The sequence below is a fragment of the Neurospora hispaniola genome, assembly GCF_033458365.1.
Source record: "Neurospora hispaniola strain FGSC 10403 chromosome Unknown B0T23scaffold_1, whole genome shotgun sequence".
NCBI classification, from domain to species: Eukaryota; Fungi; Ascomycota; class Sordariomycetes; order Sordariales; family Sordariaceae; genus Neurospora; species Neurospora hispaniola.
Window position 1 is genome coordinate 1,843,308 of NW_026944406.1, and position 20,810 is coordinate 1,864,117.

General features: G+C 52.3%; 5 protein-coding genes across 5 annotated transcripts; 1 reads left to right on the forward strand and 4 right to left on the reverse strand.

Moving 5' to 3' along the window:
• Window positions 1-148: 148 nt before the first annotated feature.
• On the reverse strand, window positions 149-5,999 carry B0T23DRAFT_416713 (uncharacterized protein). Its single transcript, XM_062839643.1, has 3 exons — window positions 5,604-5,999; window positions 5,206-5,516; window positions 149-5,170 (listed from the first exon to the last, which is right to left on the reverse strand). The coding sequence occupies exons 1-3, from the start codon at window positions 5,669-5,671 to the stop codon at window positions 474-476; spliced, it is 5,076 nt and encodes a 1,691-aa protein (XP_062696750.1). The 5' UTR covers window positions 5,672-5,999; the 3' UTR covers window positions 149-473.
• Window positions 6,000-6,821: 822 nt separating this feature from the next.
• On the forward strand, window positions 6,822-8,203 carry B0T23DRAFT_8647 (uncharacterized protein). The gene is made up of 2 exons (XM_062841907.1): window positions 6,822-7,027; window positions 7,182-8,203. The coding sequence occupies exons 1-2, from the start codon at window positions 6,960-6,962 to the stop codon at window positions 7,759-7,761; spliced, it is 648 nt and encodes a 215-aa protein (XP_062696751.1). The 5' UTR covers window positions 6,822-6,959; the 3' UTR covers window positions 7,762-8,203.
• An 851-nt stretch (window positions 8,204-9,054) lies between these two features.
• Window positions 9,055-14,286, reverse strand: B0T23DRAFT_306445 (uncharacterized protein; the record flags this gene model as incomplete). The annotated part of the gene is made up of 1 exon (XM_062834380.1): window positions 9,055-14,286. One exon carries the CDS (start codon window positions 14,284-14,286, stop codon window positions 9,055-9,057), a length of 5,232 nt encoding a protein of 1,743 aa, XP_062696752.1.
• A 3,177-nt stretch (window positions 14,287-17,463) lies between these two features.
• B0T23DRAFT_8684 (putative homeoprotein) lies at window positions 17,464-19,902 on the reverse strand. Its single transcript, XM_062841914.1, has 3 exons — window positions 19,365-19,902; window positions 19,094-19,296; window positions 17,464-19,030 (listed from the first exon to the last, which is right to left on the reverse strand). Exons 1-3 carry the CDS (start codon window positions 19,745-19,747, stop codon window positions 17,769-17,771), a joined length of 1,848 nt encoding a protein of 615 aa, XP_062696753.1. The 5' UTR covers window positions 19,748-19,902; the 3' UTR covers window positions 17,464-17,768.
• On the reverse strand, window positions 19,903-20,587 carry B0T23DRAFT_8683 (uncharacterized protein). The gene has a single exon (XM_062841913.1). The coding sequence runs from the start codon at window positions 20,532-20,534 to the stop codon at window positions 20,058-20,060; it is 477 nt and encodes a 158-aa protein (XP_062696754.1). The 5' UTR covers window positions 20,535-20,587; the 3' UTR covers window positions 19,903-20,057.
• Between the last annotated feature and the right edge of the window lie 223 nt (window positions 20,588-20,810).

Genomic DNA, 20,810 nt, shown 5'->3' on the forward strand with positions numbered 1-20,810 from the left:
GGTAACCGCAGCGTTGAACCGTGACGCCACAGCAAGTGGAACGGGCAACAGTCAGTTGGTGTAGAAAAGTGGATCTCGGTGGCTTACGAGTAGTATGGATGTGGCGCATATTATTCACGGACTTCGGTCGCCATCATCAACATTTATTCACACAGAATTCAACGATGATATTCGCAGTTCTGATCTCTGTATATACACTACATCATCCATGCCCGCTGTCGATGATGTCCATCATCTCAAAGCAAATGTGTTAAGCACCAAAATGAAATATGCGCTCTTGTTTTCCTCCATCATCATGAACCCAACCCAGAAAGAAAAAAGACACCCCCTCCATCCCGAGTTTCCATCTCATCATTCGTTGGTCTATACCCTTCTGATTCATACTCCATGATCCATCAGGTCATTTCATAACATGACATAATCCCATTTTGACTTGCAGCTGTCTCTTTCTTTTCAGCATCTCCAAGAGAAATCTAGTTTTCCCCATCCTTCTTTCCCTCATCTCCAGTCCCGCTTCCCTCAGCAGTGGTAGTCGTGCTCGGCTGTTCATCCTCTTCATCAACATCAACCAACTGCTTGGTCTTGTACGCCTTCTTGGCGATCTTGACCAGCGTGTCGTAGTCACCACTCATTTCGCACATACTCCTGAAGCTGCCATCGGTCTTCTGCATCAGCTCCCAAGGATGTGCGTACTCGACAATCTTGCCCTTGTCCAGCACAAGGACCTTGTCGTAGTCAGCAATGGTCTGCAAACGGTGGGCAATAGTGATGATGGTGCTGGTCAACTCGCGGATGGTCTCCTGAATGGCGGCATCGGTGGCGTAGTCGATCGAGGCGGTGGCCTCATCCATGACGAGAACAGTGGGCTTCTTGAGCATAGCGCGTGCCAAGCAAAGAAGCTGCCGCTGACCCTGCGAGAGGTTGTTGCCGGACTCGGTGACGGGAGAGGAAAGGTCGAGGAAGATGTTCTTGTTGGTAGCAGTGGCGGGGCGAGAAGGCTCCGACTCGCTCTCAGGAGCAACGGGGGTCTGAGGAAGAAGGGCGGTGCTGACGGCACCAGGGATGACCTCATCAGCCTTGATCAGGTGCACGCGGCGAAGAGCGGCAAAGATCTCCTCATCAGTGTACATGTTGAAGGGGTCGAGGTTGGTCCGGATGGTACCCATGAAGAGGGTAGGCTCCTGAGGAACGATGGTGAGAGCCTCACGAAGATCACGGAGACCAATCAGACCAATATCAATACCGTCGATCAGGATCTTGCCCTCATCCGCCTCCAGAGCACGGAAAATGGCCAAAGTCAGGGAACTCTTTCCAGCACCAGTACGGCCCACAATACCAATCTTCTCGTGGGCTTCAATCTTGAAGGTAAGGTTGCGGAGCACGGGCTCTAATTCAGCTCTATAGCGTGTAGTGTAGTTGATGAACTCAACAGAGCCGTGGGCGGGCCAGTTCGCAGGCGGACGGTTGTCCTCAACGACAGCCACGGCCTCTTGCTCGACGTCAAGGTACTCCTTGATGCGCTCAACGGAGTTCATGTTCTGCTCGTTCATCGCATAAAGACGAACCAGCCAGAGGATGTTATCCGCAAAACCGATAGCATAGCTGAGAGAGATACCCGCAGAACCAGGATCGATCTTGCCGAGGCTGAGAATGACGAAGACTCCAGCAGAGAAAGCAACGAGATCACCAAGAACATCAGTCCTGAAAGCGAGCCATCTGTTGGCAGCCCAAAGGTAGATGAACGGGCGGATCTGAGCGTTGATCTTGGCAAAGTTTTCCCGAATGAAACGTCTCTCGGCACCATACGCTCTGATGGTGACGACACCGCTCAAAGTCTCTCCGAACTGCTGGAAAAGAGGGCTGCGTTGCACGGACTCCAGGCGCTTCAGGTCGCGCGAGGCATGGAGATAGAAGGCGCCAAGGGAAACGTACAGGATAGTGATGAAGAAACCGGCAATCAAGAAACCGGGAGTAATCCAGGCAATCAGAGTAACAGTGACGCCAATTCCGAGGACACAACTCATGACTCCAATAGCAATAGGCGCAACCTCCTGGTCAATAGCCTCCAAGTCCTTACTGAATCGGTTCATGATCTGTCCGAGAGGGGTGACATCGAAGAACTTGAAACGGGCACCAGCGACGGCACGCATCAGACGCTGGTGGAGCTTCCACGAGGCAGTCAAGGAACCGAAGAAAATCCACATGTCCCTGGCGAAAGCAGCAACGGCGCCACCGATACCGATGATGGCCAGCACGGTCAAGTAGTAACCGACGTTAACATCACTGTTCGAGGTGGTCGAGAAAGTGTTGCTGTCGTTGCCCTTGATGTAGGTGGCGATCGAAGCAAAGTAGGTAGGTGAGACGGTCTGGCTGGAATAGCTCTGCGAGTTCATGTTGAAGGTGGGGGCAACAACCTCGTCCGTAGCGTATTGGTTAGCCCATTCCTTGATCCACAGACTGGTGGCGACACCAGAGAACTGCTGAGCGCCAAAGACAACCGCGGATAAAACCCAGAACCACCATTTACCCATAGCGGTAAGGTAGAGCTTCATGACAGGCCACTTAACAGCACCAGTAGCCTTGCTTTCTTCCATAGCATCCTGTTTCTTGTGCTCCTTCTTGATCGTCTGAGCCTTAGTCTGAGATTCACTGCCGTCGGCCTCGTTGATCAGGGTGTGGTCACCTTCCTCTCCGACACTAGACGGAACCCGGGAAGGGACGCGAGAGACATGCGCGGAGCCAGGATAGGACTTTTGGGCGAGGTCCTCGCCGAACTTGCCAGCCGCGATGAGCTCCTGAGGGGAGCCCTGTGCAGTAACACGACCATTGGCCATCTGGACAACGAAGTCGGAGAAAGGAACGCAGAGAGGGATGTTGTGAGATACGAGGATGCAAGTGCGATGCTTCATCAAAGGACCCATGATGCAGTTGCTGAATATCCACTGAGCGGTGTGAGAATCAACGGCGCTAAGGCAGTCATCCATAAGAAGGTGCTTAGAGTTGGAGTAGACGGCACGAGCCAGCGAAATGCGCTGCTTCTGGCCACCGGAGAGGGTAATGCCCTTCTCACCGACCAAGGTCTCATCGCCGTTATCAAGAATCTCCAAATCACGCTCCAGAGCGCAAGCAACAATGACGTCCTTGTATCTCTGCTCATCAAGCGGTGCACTGAAAAGAATGTTGTCCTTGATAGAACCATTGACAAGCCAGGCTTGCTGGGCAACATAGGCGCACGTGTCGGCAAGGCCAGTTTCGGGGTCGGGGCGGACATCCTCACGGCTGCGACCTCCGGGAAGGAAGACACGACCCTTGAGAATGGTCATCTCACCAAGCAAAGCCATAAGCATAGAGGACTTTCCGCATCCCGTGGGGCCAGTGATGACGTTGAGCTTGCCCTGCTGGAATTCGATATTGAGGTCAAGGAGGCGGAAAGCCAAGCTTCCATCCTTAGCAACAGTGTTCCTGCCGCCCCAAATGAAGCTGGCGTCCCTGAAACCAATAATCTTGTTGCCGTTCTCGTCAACGCTGTCCTGACCCAGTTGCTTGTACTTTTCGGTCTCCTCCTCAGATAAGAACTCCTCAATACGGTCTACAGACACCTTGGACTCCTGAACGTGGGCAATCATGTCTCCGAGCTGGTCAAGCGGATAGCGGAGCAGCATAAACAGAGAAATGGCGGTGAAGGCGATGGAGGGATACAACGGCTTCTTCTCGATGACGGTGTAGACGAAGAAGGTGAAGAAAGTGATGAGGATAGGAACCGTGTTCCAGACAGCTACTGCGCAAGCCCAGACCATGTACCGAGTCCGCAGGGCCTTGAGCTCTGCCCGTCTCTTCTCATCAACAATGGTCTCAAACCTGTGCTCCCAAGCAAAGTACTTGATGATCCGGATGTTTTGGAGGACTTCGTTAGTGGTGTGGATGCGCTTGTCAGTAGCCGACATGATCTTCTTCTGGGTATACTGGAAACTCTTGGCGAAGCCAATGTTGACAGGAAGGAGCAGAGCCATGATGATGAAACCAGGGATGGCACTGTAGCCCATGACGCTATAAAGCAGGATAATGGCTACAATCAGCTGTGTAGGAGCCGAGGCAATGAGGAAATGAAGGTAGCTAGTGACCTCGGAGACCTTGAAGCTGTCGACGGACATCAAGGTAGTGATGGTTCCCAGATTGGCCTGCTCATCAGCTTCGGCGGCCTTATCCTCGGCCTTTGTAACGGCAGTCTCAGCCGCAGACTGATCATTGGCCTTCTTGTCATCCTTCGCAAGACCCAAAGCGCGCTTGAGCTTTGCGCAGAAACCCTTCTTGGCGGGAGCTTCATCCTTCTTGTCTTCGCCGAGAACCTTGTCGTTACCGGCGGCAGCCTTTCTTCTAAGCGCCTTTGCGTAAATCTCACCGACAAGGATAGCACGGATGTTGATGCAAATCTTGCGACCAATCCAGAGCGCCTGAGCGTCTCCAACAGAGCGGACAATATCAGTGATAGGGAGGAGGATCACATAGAGCCACAAAACGTTGCGGGGAGCCTGGGTCGGGTCTTCAACATATTCGAGGATAGCCTTGAGTAGCAGGGTGGGCGCAAAGGTGAAGGCGCCCGACATAACAGCCCAGGCAGCCTGCGCAGCAACCATACCCTTGAAGTAGCTCAAGAGGTGGTAAGCCAGCGAAGTGGTCTTCTGCACTTGGCGGTAGTTGGCCAAAACGGTGGCGGCTTTGTCAGTAGGAAGCAAATTCCAGACCCGGTCGGCAGTCAACGGCTCCTTCCAGCCTTCCCACATGATGGAGTCAACCCAGCCGAAAGTGAAGTGGGAGAAGAGAGAGGCCAAGTTCTCGCGACTGGGCTGGATACCGTCCTCCCACTCGAGAATGACCGTCTTGTTTCCCTTGCGTGTGCTGATGGACATGAAGAAGAGGAGCGAGGTCAAAGCGAAATCGACAATGGTCAAAGTCTGCCTGAGCTGCGTCGCAGGATGGACAATGACGGAGCGGAAGCCAATGAGCGAAAACAGCCACTGGGCACAGTAGATGGCAGCGGTGTGGTTCCAGAGGTGCGATGCGCGCCATTGGGTGTTTCTGAGAATGAGACGCAGCGCGGCGAGAATCAGGACATAGGTCCAAGCACTGAGACCAGCAATGGCGGCAATCTTGCCGTGAGGGCCGCTGTAGGCTTCGAGAACCAATGCGACAACATTGACACCAGACCGGCAATGGCGAGGATTTCGATAACGGTAAGGACAGTTTGACCAGCAGGAGTATCAGCCTGCACGATGGAGCCCTTGGTAGTGACCTTGGCCAGCGCAAGGCGGCCGCCATTCATAGTCAGCGCTTCATCTTCGTCACTCTCGTCGACCGGTTCTTCGTCTCTGGGTAAGTAGGTGCGGTCCTGCTCGTTATCGGCGACGCGATCGTACCCGTGGTTCGGTTTTAGCTTGGCAGCTCGGAGGAGATTTGAGGTGAGAAGTCGTAGTAGGGACAGCCCTACGACGATCAATGGTAGGAGGATCTTGAGGTAACTGTGGAAACAAGTTTGTTAGCGGTCGGCGGTGGTCAAGATAAGAGAAGATAAGCGCAAAGCTGGCGATGGCGTTGTTGGGACATACTCTTCCTGGAAACATGGCGTGAAGTCGTCGGTCCGCCATATCGGCCACCCGCACTGAGCGAAACCCATTTCGCGCGCTCAGCAGCGCCTTCGTGTGGCGAGCGAGCTGGAGACAGAGGAGGTGTGTTTTTTTTTTTTTTTTTCCAATGGCCTGGGCGTTGATGATGTCTCGGGACAGCGGGTGATACAGCCCAAAAAAAAAGACGTGGGAACTTTGCTGTTTTGTCGCAAAGTCCGGCTGAGGGTTGGTTGGGGCCGTCGAGATGTTAATATTCTCTGGCGGGCTAGATAAGTATGCGGCGAAGGAAGACGGAATTCCTCGAGAGCGAGCGAGGTTCGAGAGGAATGAATTTTCCGGAACTCGGTCGACTTTAAGTTGGATAAGAAGCAAGCAACTCCAGTCTTGGGTGGATGACGGGATGGGCCTTGGTTGCTGGTCTTGGCTGGGATTCGCCGTGCTGAAGTTGCCTGTCGTTCCCCGCTGTGGATGAGGGTGAGTGGTCAGCGCGAGGTCTGCCTGCTGCAACCCTCCAGTGTGTTCGCTATGAGCAATTGCCCGGCACGCCGGTGGGGCCCGTCGATTCCCTTGGACACCTCTTTGGTGTTTTTTGGGGCTTTTTAGCCTTGATAGTGGGGCTATCTCGTCTTTAGACCTGCCAGTTGTCAATTGAAAGACTTTTTGTGATCATTTGGAATCAACAAGCGGTGGCCTTTCAGTATGTATCGCCTGTTCCTAGGTTGTGGTCTGGGACCGGTTCTCGACAAACCAGAAAGTTCATCTTCCACTAGACTAGGTGTTCCGGGCTTGATTTGCCGAGTCAAAAGAACATGACTGAAGCTATGTAAGACGGCAAGGCCCGAAGGGGAAGGTCGCATCAAGATGGCTGGCTGTATTATACATCACAAAATCCCCGTCGACTAAACGGCCGGTAACACATGGATATCTCGAAGCAACTGAAAACTATCGTTTTCCGGCCAGGCAGATGTATAAACTCCTCATGTTGGCCATATCACACCTCACTGTGGGCTTGTCATGAACATCAATCATCATCATCATCACCACCACAACCTCTTCTTTGATACCTGTTACCAACACGTTATTATCTTCATCCTTAGGAAGTGTCTCCCACCGTTGCAGTTTCTTATCGCTTTCTATCCCGCCTTTGAATCGATTACAAGTTTGATTGGACCAGAGAACCCTTGATTGTATCTGACGCAATACTTGTACACTACTCTTAGACTCCAGCCTCCTCCGCATTTGGCGCTTCGTCTCCAAGTGCCCAAGTGGAATCCGGACCCCCGGAAGCTGGGACAACTGGGGAAACTAGTACAGTAAGAACCCCTGCTTTTGCAACTAATGCCGGCAGCCCAGATTTTTTGCAAAAGAGGGGGGTTTGCAAAAGGGAGGACAGGAGCACAGACCAGGTAAGAGTCTTCTAGCTACTCAGCAATGGTTAGAGGTACTAGAAAGTGGGTCCCTGGAGCTATCAGACCCCGGTATACGGGTATAAGAGTGCCCGCCCCACCAAATTCGACCCCTGCTTTTGCAAATCCGGGCCGTTAACGTTGCAAATTGCAGGTTGCAGGAATTACCACCAGAGGGAATGCAGGCAGTCGAAATCTTTTGCAAAAGGGGGGATTTTGCAAAAGGAGGGGGTTGCAAAAGCAGGGATCTTCACTGTATGTGGGTTTGGGACTTGGGAATTGGAGTTGCGAACTGGGGGGAGGGGGGCACAACGCTCGAGCCACCTACCTACCTACGGCGTCGCATCGTCAACATGTCGGTTTGGCCTCGGATGATACAATCAAGACACATCAACCTCGTTGACTTTTTTCCTGTGTATTTTTTGAACCACATCGGATGGAACAATCACAGCCGATCAGGTTGCGCAAAACACATTCGTCGACGGGCACAAGGGGAGGTGGAAGGGGTTCCTGTCGTGATGGACAACCCAACTGAAGATAAACAGCTGCGAGCCATCCATGTGACAGCTAACAAAGGACACGGAAGGAAACAAGGGTCCCTGTGTGTGTCCATGCACAACCTAACGGGTACGTATCCCAACCAAACAACCGAACCTCCACCACATACAAGTACCGCACGCACCCCGCCGTTTCGTAACATGTCAATTACTGTCATGGCAACCTTGGATTGTTAGACCTGGAGTTCAGTTCTGAGCGCCATCTGCAATCTGTATAAATCCAGGTTCCAATACCACCCTTCAATTGACATTTCAATCGCTTCAGCTTCACCTCATTCGTGGTCCATCCTCTAAATCCAATCTTTGGGACCGACCGGTTACAACGATTGCTACCTCACAGGTAGGTATGCAGTGTGTGTACCTCGCATTCTATACAGTAGCTACATACACTATTGCTGCACGCAACCTTGGTGTTTGGGGCTCATAATCAGTCTGATTCATACCAACAGATGGCCCTTCAATCAGATCCTCATCAAGCTCTCTCTCTTACTGCTTCGTATCACAAACAACATCAACATCAACTCACAGCATAAGATTGGTCACATATTTCCGGCGCTATACCTAATAAAGTTAAACCAATATTGAGTGACATCGTACCGGACCGGTATGACTCTTACCACGCTGCATACGCAGGGTCGAAGGTTGTTGCAGTCTCGCATCAACTGGCGAACTCATGATCCATAGGTAGATCTGGTCTGCAGGATTCCAACCGCCAACAACCGCCAAGTTGCCCTCCATTCCTATTTCCAGATGGCTAGCTATAGGTTGGTTGGTATACTACATCAAAGTTGCTTCTGCTCCAGTTTTGTCTGTCATCACTACTTGAACAGTGATCATAACAGCACCAAACACCAACCAGCCATTGAAACTACCACTCCACATAGACATATATAGGTACTCTCGTACTCTACCCTACCGTACGTGCTGTAAACAAATATTTGTGGCGAGAGGATTGAAGCATCCCAAGCGTTCCACACAACTTATGCAGAAGAAGTACAAAAGAAACAGCACGGCGGAGGATGGATCACGGTTTATATATACATTCAAATAATGAAGATTAACTATATACGTTGTAGTGAGGTATCCAACAGAGCCTCAAAGTTCAACCAGGTAAATACAAGTAAAAGTGAGTTCCCATCAAAGCCGCTTTTGCTGCTGTCAGCTAAGCAGAGGAGGGACAGACAGACAGAGGTCTTCGATCGTCCAAAAAAAAAAATGCAGATTGAATGCGCCGTAGGTATAAAGGGTGTGTTCTGACCAACGAAAGTAGGGGAAAATATCTCCCAAGTCATCCACACCCCTCCCATATTCTCATCGATCAGTCATTTCATAACCCCATAAAATCTTTCTCTCTGCCAACTCTCCCTCACACGATTGCGTAGCCGCCGTAGTGACATGTAATCCAATTGCTCATATCATGATTCATCTCACTTCACCCATGTCATCGTTAGCTTCTTCCATCTTTGCTCATCACAACAACTGCCTCGTCACCGGCGGCTGTCCCTCTTCCTGATTCACAGTCGTCCCGGTCAATTGCCTCTCCACTGCACCGCCTTCTCCCGCTTCCTCTGATCCAAAACCCGTGTCCGCCGTAGCTGCTGCCGCCGTTGACACCACAGGTGAATGCATCTCCGGCATTTCGATCGGGCTCGTGACAAAATACGGCTCACCCGCGTCCACCGCTGACCCACTAGCAATCGGCGTATTGGCACTCCCCTCCCCTAGAAACCTTGTGGTCACACCCACGTCAATGTTCGTTCTTAATGCCGACTTTCTAGGAGTCTTCCCCTTCATGCTGCCCTTTGGCTCGTCCACCTCCCCCGCCGCCTTGCTCTTAGGCCTGACGACGTCCTCTACCGGGTCCTCCAGCTCCTCCGCCGGGGAGTCAAAGTTGGGACGCGTGTAAGCATGGCTCGGGCGACCTTCGGGCATCAGAGGTCTGCTGCTGCTGCTTCCTGCGGCGGCGGGGGTCATACTGGCGCCGGTGAAGTCGCCATAGCTGTTCTTGTGCCTCATGCTACCAGCCTCCGCGGCCGTCACATCCGCCGCGGGCAGACCGGCTTCTCCACGCTCGGCGGCATGTTCTTTCATGACTTCCAGGACACCATCAATGTGCTCAATCTCCTTCATCAGGTCTTGATCGGTAGGCCACAAAGATCTGCGCACTGCGCTGATGGCTACCTCAAAGATAAGAAGGGCAGACAGCGCGATGATGCAGACGACCCACCAGGGCGCGTGTTGGCCGAAACCCCTAATAAAACCGTCTCTGACAAGGTACGGACTCATCTTGGCCGAGAAGATGCCGCTGAGGAGCAGGTTCCAAAGGAACCAGCCAAAGACAGAGATGAAAAGACCGGCGAAACAGATAGCGATGCGATTGTGGAGTTCGAGGACAAGCATTTTGATGTTGATGAAAATGACGCAAATGGTAAAGGCCAGGGTACCGACGGGATAGAGAGCGGCGTTCTCGGGCGGCAGGGTAATACCATAGACATACCAGACAATGGTGAAAATTAGCACTGACTCTGAGACGGCCATGAACATCCAACCAATGTACAGCTTGACGTTGAAGGCTTTCTCCTTCTGTCCGTAGGTGTACAGTTCGGGAATTGCCATCAGTGTGTCAGCTTCAAGATCCTTCTCGAAGATACCAAAGAGAATAACCGGGAGCGAGGTAAACAGGGTGTTGAAGACAGTCAAACTGGTAGATTCGAACAGAGAAGTACCCGTATAACCGTTATAGCGTTGGAACTGCGCCTGTACTAGGTAGAAGACAATCTCCTTCCAGAAGGTACCAAGGATATACTTGCCAGTCCTGATATAGTTCCAGCGACCGTGAACAAAGAGTAGGCGTTGTAAGAACCGGAACTGACTGATGGAAAAATCCGAAATTCGAGCAGCCTGGAGACCCTCTCTTCCGGAAATACCGATGCCAACGTGCGAAGCTTGGATCATGGCAATATCATTGGCACCATCACCAATGGCGAGAGTGACAGCCTTGGGAACTTGCTGACGGATGCTCTGGACAAGCGTGGCCTTCTGCGATGGGGATGCGCGACAGCAGATGACCGAGTCGACTCTAACAACAAGGTCAAAGAACAAAACGCGGAGGGACTCGTCCTCCTCCACGACACTTAGAGTGTGACCATCAATAACAACAACCGAGTGAGGAACCATGCCACGACCCACATCTATCAGAGTTGAGGCAAGTCTCTCCTGAAGATCGCCTTGAGTCGCGTCCAGGATGTAGACCTCCGAGAAGGGCTTGCAGATTCTAGCTGAGTGAGCGATGTTGATGGCAGTCTCACGCTTGTCACCCGTAAGCATCCAGATCTTGATGTTAGCACGGCGGAACTTGTCGATGGTCTCGGGTACACCGTGCTGCAGCTTGTCCTCAATGGCGGTAGCTCCAGCAAGGTCAAAGTTCTGTTCGATGATCTCAGCAGCCGCCTCGATGCGCTCTTGGCGGTTAACCAGGCTGGTAGTGGCTTCATGATAGATCGTCTTCCACTTCCTGTACTCCTCACCATCCAGATAGCGGTAGGCAAAGACGAGGGTTCGCAGACCTTCAGAGGCGAAGTCATCAATGTGCTTGAAGCAGCGTTCGAACACGGCGGCCTCGTTCAGAGCCAAATGTTCGTCAACCATTCCGTCGAGCGGATCATGGGGACGACCGACTTCAAACGACCGGCCACGCTGCATCGAGCGACGCGGGGGTGGGTTGGAATCATCAAACTCGTCAGTCTCACGACGTACTAGCCAAGAATCAACCTCATCCGTAAAGAACGTAGATCGGCGCTGACTGCCCTTAACCCTTCGGTGGTCCATCGAAGCACGGGAAGCCCGGACAAGGTTCATGCTGTCACGCTTGATACTGTGGAGACTAAGCCGACGGAGAGCCTTCTCCTGTTCCATACTCTTACGCATGCTGGCCATCTGCCCGATCTTTCCAGCGGTCTGGATAGCCAGATTGCTCTGCTTGAGGCGAGGCAGAATCATGCTATCAGCACCCTTGGTGAAGATACAGGTAGACCCGTCAGGCATGCGAATGACAATGGACATGCGCTTCCGCTTGCTACTGAACTCGATGACGTCTAGAACCTCATATGTCTCAGTAACAGGATTGCCGTCCGCATCGCGAGTTTGAAGCCTGATGGCCTGTGAGGGACGGTCGATCACCAAGTAGCCCAAGTCCCTAGCTCCTTCCACCAGCGCCAACTCGTCAGGAGAGGCGGCCTGGAAAGTCATTTCGCCATCCTCCTTGGTCTCGGGGAGACAGGTGTGACAAAGTGCAATGCAGAGTATGAAGTGCTTAGCGGTACGGGAGAAAGGCGTGTTAGGCCTCTGCTGAAGATAGCGAATCAACTCCTCGGTATTCGGTTCCCGCTGTCCATGTTTCACACCAGCGCTCGAGTGCCACACAGATTGGTTGGCGACGATAGGCTCGTTGCTCGACTCTTCTGCAAGTGGTTCCAAGGAGGCCTCGACATTAGAGGGCCGCGGTTTCGCTGAGATCGAAAGGCTCCTTTTCGGCAGATCCTGGGCGAGTTGCTCTTGCTTTGCCTTCTCTGCATCTCTCCGTATATCCATGTCATGAAGAAACGCCGCTCCTCCCACACTGATCTTCCGGAACCTCATGAGGTTCTCAGTCAGGGTACCTGTCTTGTCCGAAAACACATAGCTAACCTGACCGAGGTTTTCCAAAATCGTCGTGGTGTTGGCGCTCATTGCCGTGTCTGTTTTGGGATCATACATCTCGACATCCGCCAGTAGGTAAAGTTGCCCAAGCTTGACGATTTCAAGACTGACATAGAGTGACAGGGGAATCAGAGTGTTGAAAGCGATAATGAAGCCAATGACAATTTCCTTGATTGGGACCTTTTGCTGGATGAGATACCAAGCCTTCTTTTCATTGCTGCGATGCCACATGGTATAGCCACCAGTACATCCAACAGCAAGTGCAACGACGAAGACCACGAGAAGCATGACAATTCGGTTGACCATGAATTGCATCTCGGGTGCCTTGGTTCGAACATTCTTGTGCGCATTCATCCGAATCTTGCACTCCTCGCCAGTGTTGACAACGATTCCAATCGCTTGGGTCGTATTCCGGAGGGTTGATCCTCTGTACACGATCTGACTGGAGGTCAAGGGCATCGTCTCTCCGTTTACCGTCACTCGGCCTTCGTAGTTGTAGAGGTCGAGATTCGGGTCCTCGGAGACGACTGTAGCATCGCAGTGGGCCATGGCGTTGATAGAGGAGCAGTGGTTGAGCAACAAAGGACAGGCCTGTTTGCTCTTGAGATTTGTCTCGCCATCCAACGCCATAGTCTCGATATATGCGACTCCGTTCGGGCCAGTGGCATGGAGAAGCACCATGTCGGCGGGCACGTTTTCATCTCTCTGCAGCTGAACAATGTCGCCGACTCTGATGTCCTGCCATTCGATTCGTGCCCAAGGCTCACCTCCGCCCTCTCCCTCGCTCTGGTCGACTTCAGCTGTGGTCACCCTTTCCAAACCAGCTAGTTCCGTAGCAGCACCACCCTCAGCCGACTTTTTGCCCTTGACCATTTCCATGAGCATCCCCCGTTTCCTCCCTCGTACTCTGGTGCTGACGGTGCCATCGGGATCCAGCACAAACGCGGCACTCCTGTTCTCCAGTTTATCGAGTCTGTAACGGCGGTAGTCGTCATAACCTTCTTTTGCCATACTAATGCACACAAAAACTATAAGCGGGGCTATTGTCGTGTACGTTCCGGTTGTGCTCAATCCAGGAACCATCTGTAGGATACCGATGACAAGGAAATAGAAGTTGGCGAGCTTGCCGAACTGAAAAAGTAATTGCTTCGGCAAGAAGTCATAAAGGGTATATCTGCTGGAACGGATAAAGTTGGAGACGTAAGGCTGACCCGTCCGCTCGTCGTTCAACGGTGTCTGTCGTACCAAACCAGGTTTCAGCGGTATGTGCCTTCCATCTTTACTTGGGGGTATTGGCCTTTGTCGCAGAAGGCCTTCAACAATGTATTTCTGGTAGGCATTCTCGGCACCAGCCTTTATCCTGTTCAACGGATCGCTTGTCAACCTCTTTTGTCTCTCCTTCTGTCTTCCAATCCAGTCCTTGTAGGTGTCAAGAGTGATCTTGGTCTCCTCTTCCATGGCCATAGCACTGCTTGCATCGCCGTACGCCTCATCGTAGCGTTGTCGTGGTAAAGTTAAAGATAAACGAGAGCGGGTGCTGTTCGCTGCGCTGTGTCGTGGTTCCAAGCTTGGCCGGCCCGGTTGTGATGGTTTTAAAGAAGAAGACGGGAGGTCGATATTAGAGTTGATTGTATATAGTTGGGACGGAAGTTGTAAGCTCGGGCGCGACAGACTGGGACGCCCAGACCTCGGGAGATCGTCGTCAGGAATGTCGAGACTGAAACGCACACGCGTTGCCGAGGGCGAGGCTGGTGATAAGGGGGATGTTGGTGTTTCGGGAGCAAGGTGGGATGAATGTCTAGGAAGTCCAAGGCTTGGTCTCCCATGCGCCGCAGAATGTCGGCCGTCGGTTGATCGCCGCTGCCCAAGCCTTAGCGAGGGCGTCGAGGCTGGCAAGCGGCGCAATGCTGGGCGAGGGATGTGGACTTCATTCTGCTGCAGTTCGATATTTTCAAGTCGGTCTCTGAGGGCCTCGGCGGCATCTGGCTGGTCTGGTCCGGCCATGGTGGAGGAAGCAGTTTGTCGTAGCCCGTAAGCAAGTGGGTGTAAACGTATGCGAAACGGCGTATAGTTCCTTTTCTAGCAGCGAGTTCGACATGTCCCCTCCTTATATTGCACGACGACAATGGCGTATTTGATCGATTTTTCTGTCAGGAAACAAAAAGACGCTTCCTTCAGGATTGTGGCGGTCTGGTTAGTGATCTCTCTGGAGACGTTCAAAGCATTCTGACGATCCAGTCCAGGGTCGGACGGGGGCGGTTTGTCCGTTGACGGAGTCTCGATGATCACAGCCGTTTAGTAACTCAGGTCGTAAGCCACCTCCGCATTAGCTGCGTTTTAGTGGAGTTTAGTGACGGAGTGCTGCTGCACTGGTGCTTCGGCGCCCGAGTGCGCCAGGGAGCTTTGGAAGAATCGCGATCTTAAAGAGTCTCCAAGGCAGAGGGAAACGAGATGCACGTTTAGACCGGGCGGGGTATATTTATCGTACTAAGGTGTCGCGGAAAAAGTTAAATTAACCTCCCCTCAGTTTCGAAGGCTCGTGGGGTTGTTTCGATGCAAATTCGCTCGCCGTCACTCGGCTTTCTCTTTGTGTCAACCAGCAGGCGAAATGCTAGGGTCGCTCCGCTTGTCTTGGGGCCAAGATGTCGCTGTCAGCCTGCACGAAAGACCAAGCATGTAAGACAAGTTGAGGCGATGGGTGGCTGTTTGTGATCGCGCGCTCACAAGTAAGTAGACGATGAAGAGATCAAGGGGGATATGCCAAAGGACAATTGGCAATGATTCCCTTCCAAAATGCGGTATCCAACACACGGGGCAGAGCAAGAAGGGAATCAAGAAAAGCGAATGACAACTTCACCTGAAGAAGAGGTTGGGTGGTGACATGCATTCTGATGCTCCGATCCTGGAAACTTGCCGTGGGGAGGCCGAGGTGGAGACCTAGAAAAGTCCACTGTATGGTAAGCCACGCTTTCCCCTTCTAGGTTTGTTCTTGGCAAAGGAAGCGGGCCTCGACGTCGGCATCCCGCCCGTCCCCTCTGCTGTCCCGCCGAGCCCACCGCTGCAGCTCACCCATTAACCTTGGACTTCCGGGCCGCAACTGCAAGCCCTCAAGAGTCCAGCGCGGTCGGCATCCGGAACCCCGGCAGATGTTTTCTAGCCCCTATTCCTAATCTCAATCTTCTCCCAAAACCTCATCAATCACCTTCCCTTTTTTTCCTATGTACTGCAGAAAACAGTTGACGCGCGTTGGTGTCAGTGTGTGTACGTCACCGCCTAAAATTCAACTAACGCAAATGTGCTAGTGCATAGCCCCAATGCCAGGAACCTTGGCGGCCGGCCTTGGAAACTGTTTTGCCGCTTTCCATGCTTGGTCAGATAAACTTCCCGTGCCTCTCACGTTCCGCCGCCTATCCCGACGGTCGAAACGTTTGTCACGCGGCGGCTTGTCACCCAGGAACGCCGCACTTTCGCATTTTATATCTCAGGTCCGAAAGACACACAGCACAGGATTCAAGACAGAGTTTCCGACCGTTGCGTGGCATGGCTGCAGAGCCGCATGGCCTTGAATGTCGTGTATCGGAGAACAGGACGATAGTGTGGTGTTCATACGCTGTGGTAGGTATTCGATGTTGTGAGGGTGTTCAAGGTCTGTCATCCAGCTGGATAGTACTGCGGGCTTGGTACGACACAGATATCACGAGGAGGTCTCCCGTAAAATCGAGCCACGGCGGGCCGAAGCTGTGCAAAGTTCCATCTGACACTTCGCGTCCAATGGAGAACCGACATAGCAAAGGTGGGCAGTAGTGACTAACCCAACAAACCAGATTAAGTAGGTAATATGAAGGATTAGAGTAAAAACAACGGGCATGAGACACAAGCATCATGATGACAACGGCAAGATCTCGACATGAGATGAATCCAGGACCATCCCGCATCCCGCTCGCGGGGTCAGGAGATCAAGCTAAAACTTAAATTCCACGACATCTCCACTCCGGTTTCTGCAAATAACACTCCTCTTTTTATGAATTCAGAAATCTGCAAGAGGATATGGGTCATGGTACGTACCGACCCTCGGCACTAATTTGCAGTATACTTAGATAGGTATCACGCCGTTCCGTCCCGAGGGTTCCGGTGTTCCCGCTTCCCGCTCAGAGGGGTCCCAGACCCGACTGGCTTTTGACTATCGTCCAGAATGCCGGGCTGTCCCGTCTCCGTGCAGCAGAAGATGAAGGGCCATGTGAGATGTATCACCAAGAAAAGAGGAACCCCCAAGGAACTTATTGGTCGGACCTGAGAATCAAGTAATACTTCGTTATGTAACGTATTCACCGTACTGTATGTTCCGTTTCCAGTTACCTCTATTACCCCAGACTTTGGGAAATTTGAATCCGGGGCCCGGGATGCTACTCTGTGTTTTCTCTTTATCAGACAATCAACAGCGTGAGACTGCGGCAACTAAGAGGTTACCATTACGTATGCCCAGGCGTGGGCTTTTGCTCATAGGTTCATGGGTGTTTCTATCATCGTCCACGTTCATGTTTTCTATCTTTAAATCAAGAACAAATCGACAATTAATGCCCCGGTGTCGACACTTGGCATCCTGAACGTTGCCTCTACCCGCGGTACCCTCTTTTGCATTTTCTCACTGACACAAAGTCAATATTTAATGATTTTACTCGGCTTGATTATTTCTGTTGTGCTCTCCATGCTAACTACCTCCATCACCATACCGTAAACTAGATCTCTGCGCAATAGAGCAAAGACTGATCCAATACTTCACTGCCCCCTGATTAAAACCAGAGTATCTGAGAAATAGTAGCCGCCTGGGCTTCTCCAGATCATCGCCTTTTGAACCTCCCCGCAGCCAGAACTTCATGGAGACACCTGATGCTTTTTATGGTCAACTCTTTCCCCCGCCGTCCCATCAAGAGAGAGGGAGAAACGGGATACCATGATAAACCAGAGCTATTACAAAACCTGAGGCCCCGGGGGATTCGCCAACAAAAGAGGAATTATTACCCCGGGATATCGATAGACGAGAAACCGTCGAAAGGAGCAACGTAATCGAGAAAGGAGAAAACTTGTGCAATACTAAAAATGATCAAAGTAGGGATGACGAGGATCAATGTGCCAGACACGCATGAAAAGACAAGGTATCGTCTTGTAGATTTCGTGGCTGATGGATGAAATGGGACAAGAACAGAACATTTGTAAGAGGGGTATTCTTGGCAGTTTTTAAATCGGGAAAATGTGATGATATGTCGTCAAGCTTTTTTCTTTTTGAAGCGACACATGGAGGCAACAGAGCGTCCTGGTAAATACAACGAGATCCTCTAAACGCCAAAAGGAGTCGAACCGGGAGTGTACTCTCCGGAGGGGTATTATAAGGAATAAGAGTCATGAACCATCGGTGGCTTATAACCTATCGCAACACACAGCCGTGTTGCGAGGCAGACAAGGAAAAAAAATAATTTTGATTTACCCGCTCACTGTGTATGGTGAATGCTTTCAGGAGACAGAGAAGCGGGATCAACATCAAAGTGTTTGAGATCCATGTACTGGTTCAGCTCCATTTCTGCTTGGTTCGGTTCAGCGAATGGCGAGTGAGGATGCATCGGAAGTGTGTAACTGTGCTTGCCCGGCTGGTACATGTCGTGGTTGGAGCCATCGTCCGAAATCGCGGAGCCCTCGCAGATGGGAGGCATAGACATCGGCGGAGATTCGCTCATGATAGCAGGGTGGTCGAACGATAGCGGGGAAATCGACGGAGGCGGGACACCGAGACTCGAGGGGTTGATCATGGGCGAGAAAGTAGCGCTATAGGGGGTGAAGCTACCTGCCATGTTGCCATTGTCAGGAGGGGCGAAGTAGTTGGGACTGTTAAAGCCAGCCGGTGAGTGCGGAGCAGTCGTCGCCGACATGGGATACTGTCGCATATCCACCGACCCGAAGCCAGCCTGGGTATCAATGCGCAAGTTGGGGTTGAGAGGACCCAGCATGTTGGGCTGCTGAGGGATAGGAGCGAAGATCTGGGGATTGTGAACGGGAGCCTGCTGATGCTCAGGTTGCGTGATGTGGAAGCTTGGGGGCTGCTGGAGCATTTGGAGTGTCTGGAAATCGATCGGTCCAGGGACACTGCGGCTACGCTGCCTCTTGTGGCCAGGTCCTCCCCGCATCATCATGTTGTTGTTCTGATGAACGTTGATCCCCCATTGGTTCTCCTGGAACATACCCACGTGCGGCTGCGCAAAGTTTGGCTGAGAAGAGGGACGAGCTGGGGAAACAGGCGCAGACAGAGCCATGGGGTGGTGCATCTCCTGGAACATGTGGTTCGGGCTGTGACGATGCATGAAAGCCTCCAGGCTGACAAGCTTGGCAAGCTGGCCGCTCAAAATCTTGGGGTTGCCACCAAGGTGATGGGTGAGCACGCTTGAAGCTTGCTGGTCCTCCGTGAAATCACCGACCTGGAAGAAACCGCTAGCCTGGCCAGCGGCGTCCATGAAGAAGAGGGGCGGGTGGAGGAGCTCAATCGTGATTCCGCCCATATGATCGCCATCGCCATTGTTGAGGTAAATATTCTTAATGTAAGAAAAGGGATACTCGATCTTGTATCCTTCCTGCTCGTTGTTGATGTAGTAGGTCATCGTGCACTTGTCGGGGGAGTAAAAGATGATGAGATCCATAGAGTTTTGGGACACGCGCATCCACTTGCCAATAGTGAGCGACTTGCAGGTGAGATGGTGAATCACTGTCGCGAGTCAGCAAGCCACTCCAACTCCAACCTCCATGGGGTATTCGAGCCGCGACTTACAAACTTTGCCCTGTCCGCCTTGCTCACCACCGAGCATGCCCTGGTGTCCATAAGGCAGCAAACCAGTGCGACCAAAGTAACCAAGACCCTTGCCCGACTCCATCGCCTGTATCGCAAGATACTGTCTCATGGACTCGGGGATGGAATCCATATCCTCGCCGCTTTCCAAGCTCTTCTTTGCCAGAAGCTTGATCTTGGCGCGACTGCTCATGAAGTTAGTCGATAGTCACAACTGTGATCGGGGAAGAAGCGCACAGTAACAAATACTTACCGATTCTGGAACCAAATCTGGACGGACCTTTCGGTCATGTTGATTTCCTCTGCTATCCTCTCGCGAACAGTGGCAGTCGGGGTAGGGTTCTTGTTGAACTCCATCTCGAGGGTTGTGAGCTGGTCCTGCGTCGCACGCTGCCTCTTCTGGTTCTTTTGCTGCTGAGTAAGGGTGCTCTTGCGGGGAGGACGCCTCGAGGCCGAAGACTGGTTGTGGTTCTTGTTGCCATTGGCGGGAGTAGAGGGAGAAGGCGAAACACTGTCCTTGGGGCAGCTGGTCGAGGTGGGAGTAGGAAGAGGAGTCATGCTGGAGGTTGGCGAAGGCGCTTCCTGCTTCATTGACGGCGGGGCCAAAGTCTCCTGGTTGATTATGTCGGTAGCCATTGCGAGCAGCGCTGGTGTCCTTTCCTTGTTTCCAAATGAAAGCCAAGAGCGCGTCGAACGATGTTTATCTCTCAATACACGGATCCAGATGTCCCTGGATTTGGCCTAGTGCTGGCCGACCCTGTTTGCCCGTTTCAGGTTGCGCGTCGAGCGGAAGGCTGAGGTGGTGGAGGTGTGATGTCGAAGGCGTATAGCAGTCGTGTGCGTGAGTATAAGCTATCGCGAGATTGCAAAATGGCAACAAATGGAGGAATGTCGCAAGACAATATGAAAGTCGTTTCTTTTCTGTGGTAATAATGAATGTGTCGTCCTAGGCCGCAGTAGGTGGGCACAGGAGGATTAGTAGTGATAGTAGTATAGTAGTAGTAAGTACTAAGTGTCTAGCAGTGTTTGGGTTGCCAGGGTGAGTGGCAGAGAGAGTGTGGTATGTGTGTGATGGCGGTGATGCTGATGATGGTGTTGTGGTGGTGGTGGTGGTGTTGATGATGATGCTGGATTCAGACCGTAAAGGAAGGTAAGTGACCCGGAAAGAGTGACGGGACCTAATGGAATGGACTGAATTGATTATTGATCCAAAGTGAACGACTGTGGTTAGGTAGGTAGAAAAGCAAAAGAATGAAGGCAGGGGGAGAGACAGGAAAGGAAGGGCTTGTCGGTGAGAGACGAGACTGACGATGGCGACCGAGGTGGGTTGAAAAAAGAGGGAGTGGGAAAAAAAGAGAGCGACGAGGGCCGGGGACGGGGTAGACATTCGAGGGAAAAAGCAGAAAGGGCAATGGTGGAACATGCGACCACCACCCGACTCCAGCGGGCTCCAGGGTTAGGTCCAGGACTCCAACAGGGCTCCAGCAGGAGCGAGCGAGCGATGGGGCGGCACCGAAAAAAGCGGGTTCAGACTCTGGGCAACCACTGCATGGACCTGGTGGCACTGCGAGCGAGACTGCGAATCACTGCGAATCACCGGTGCGAATGGCTGCTGCGAATGGCACCGTCCAGCCAGTGCCTCTGCTCGCTCTGTGGTGCCCACCACCGACACTAGTGTACTATGCTACTTGCGAAGGTG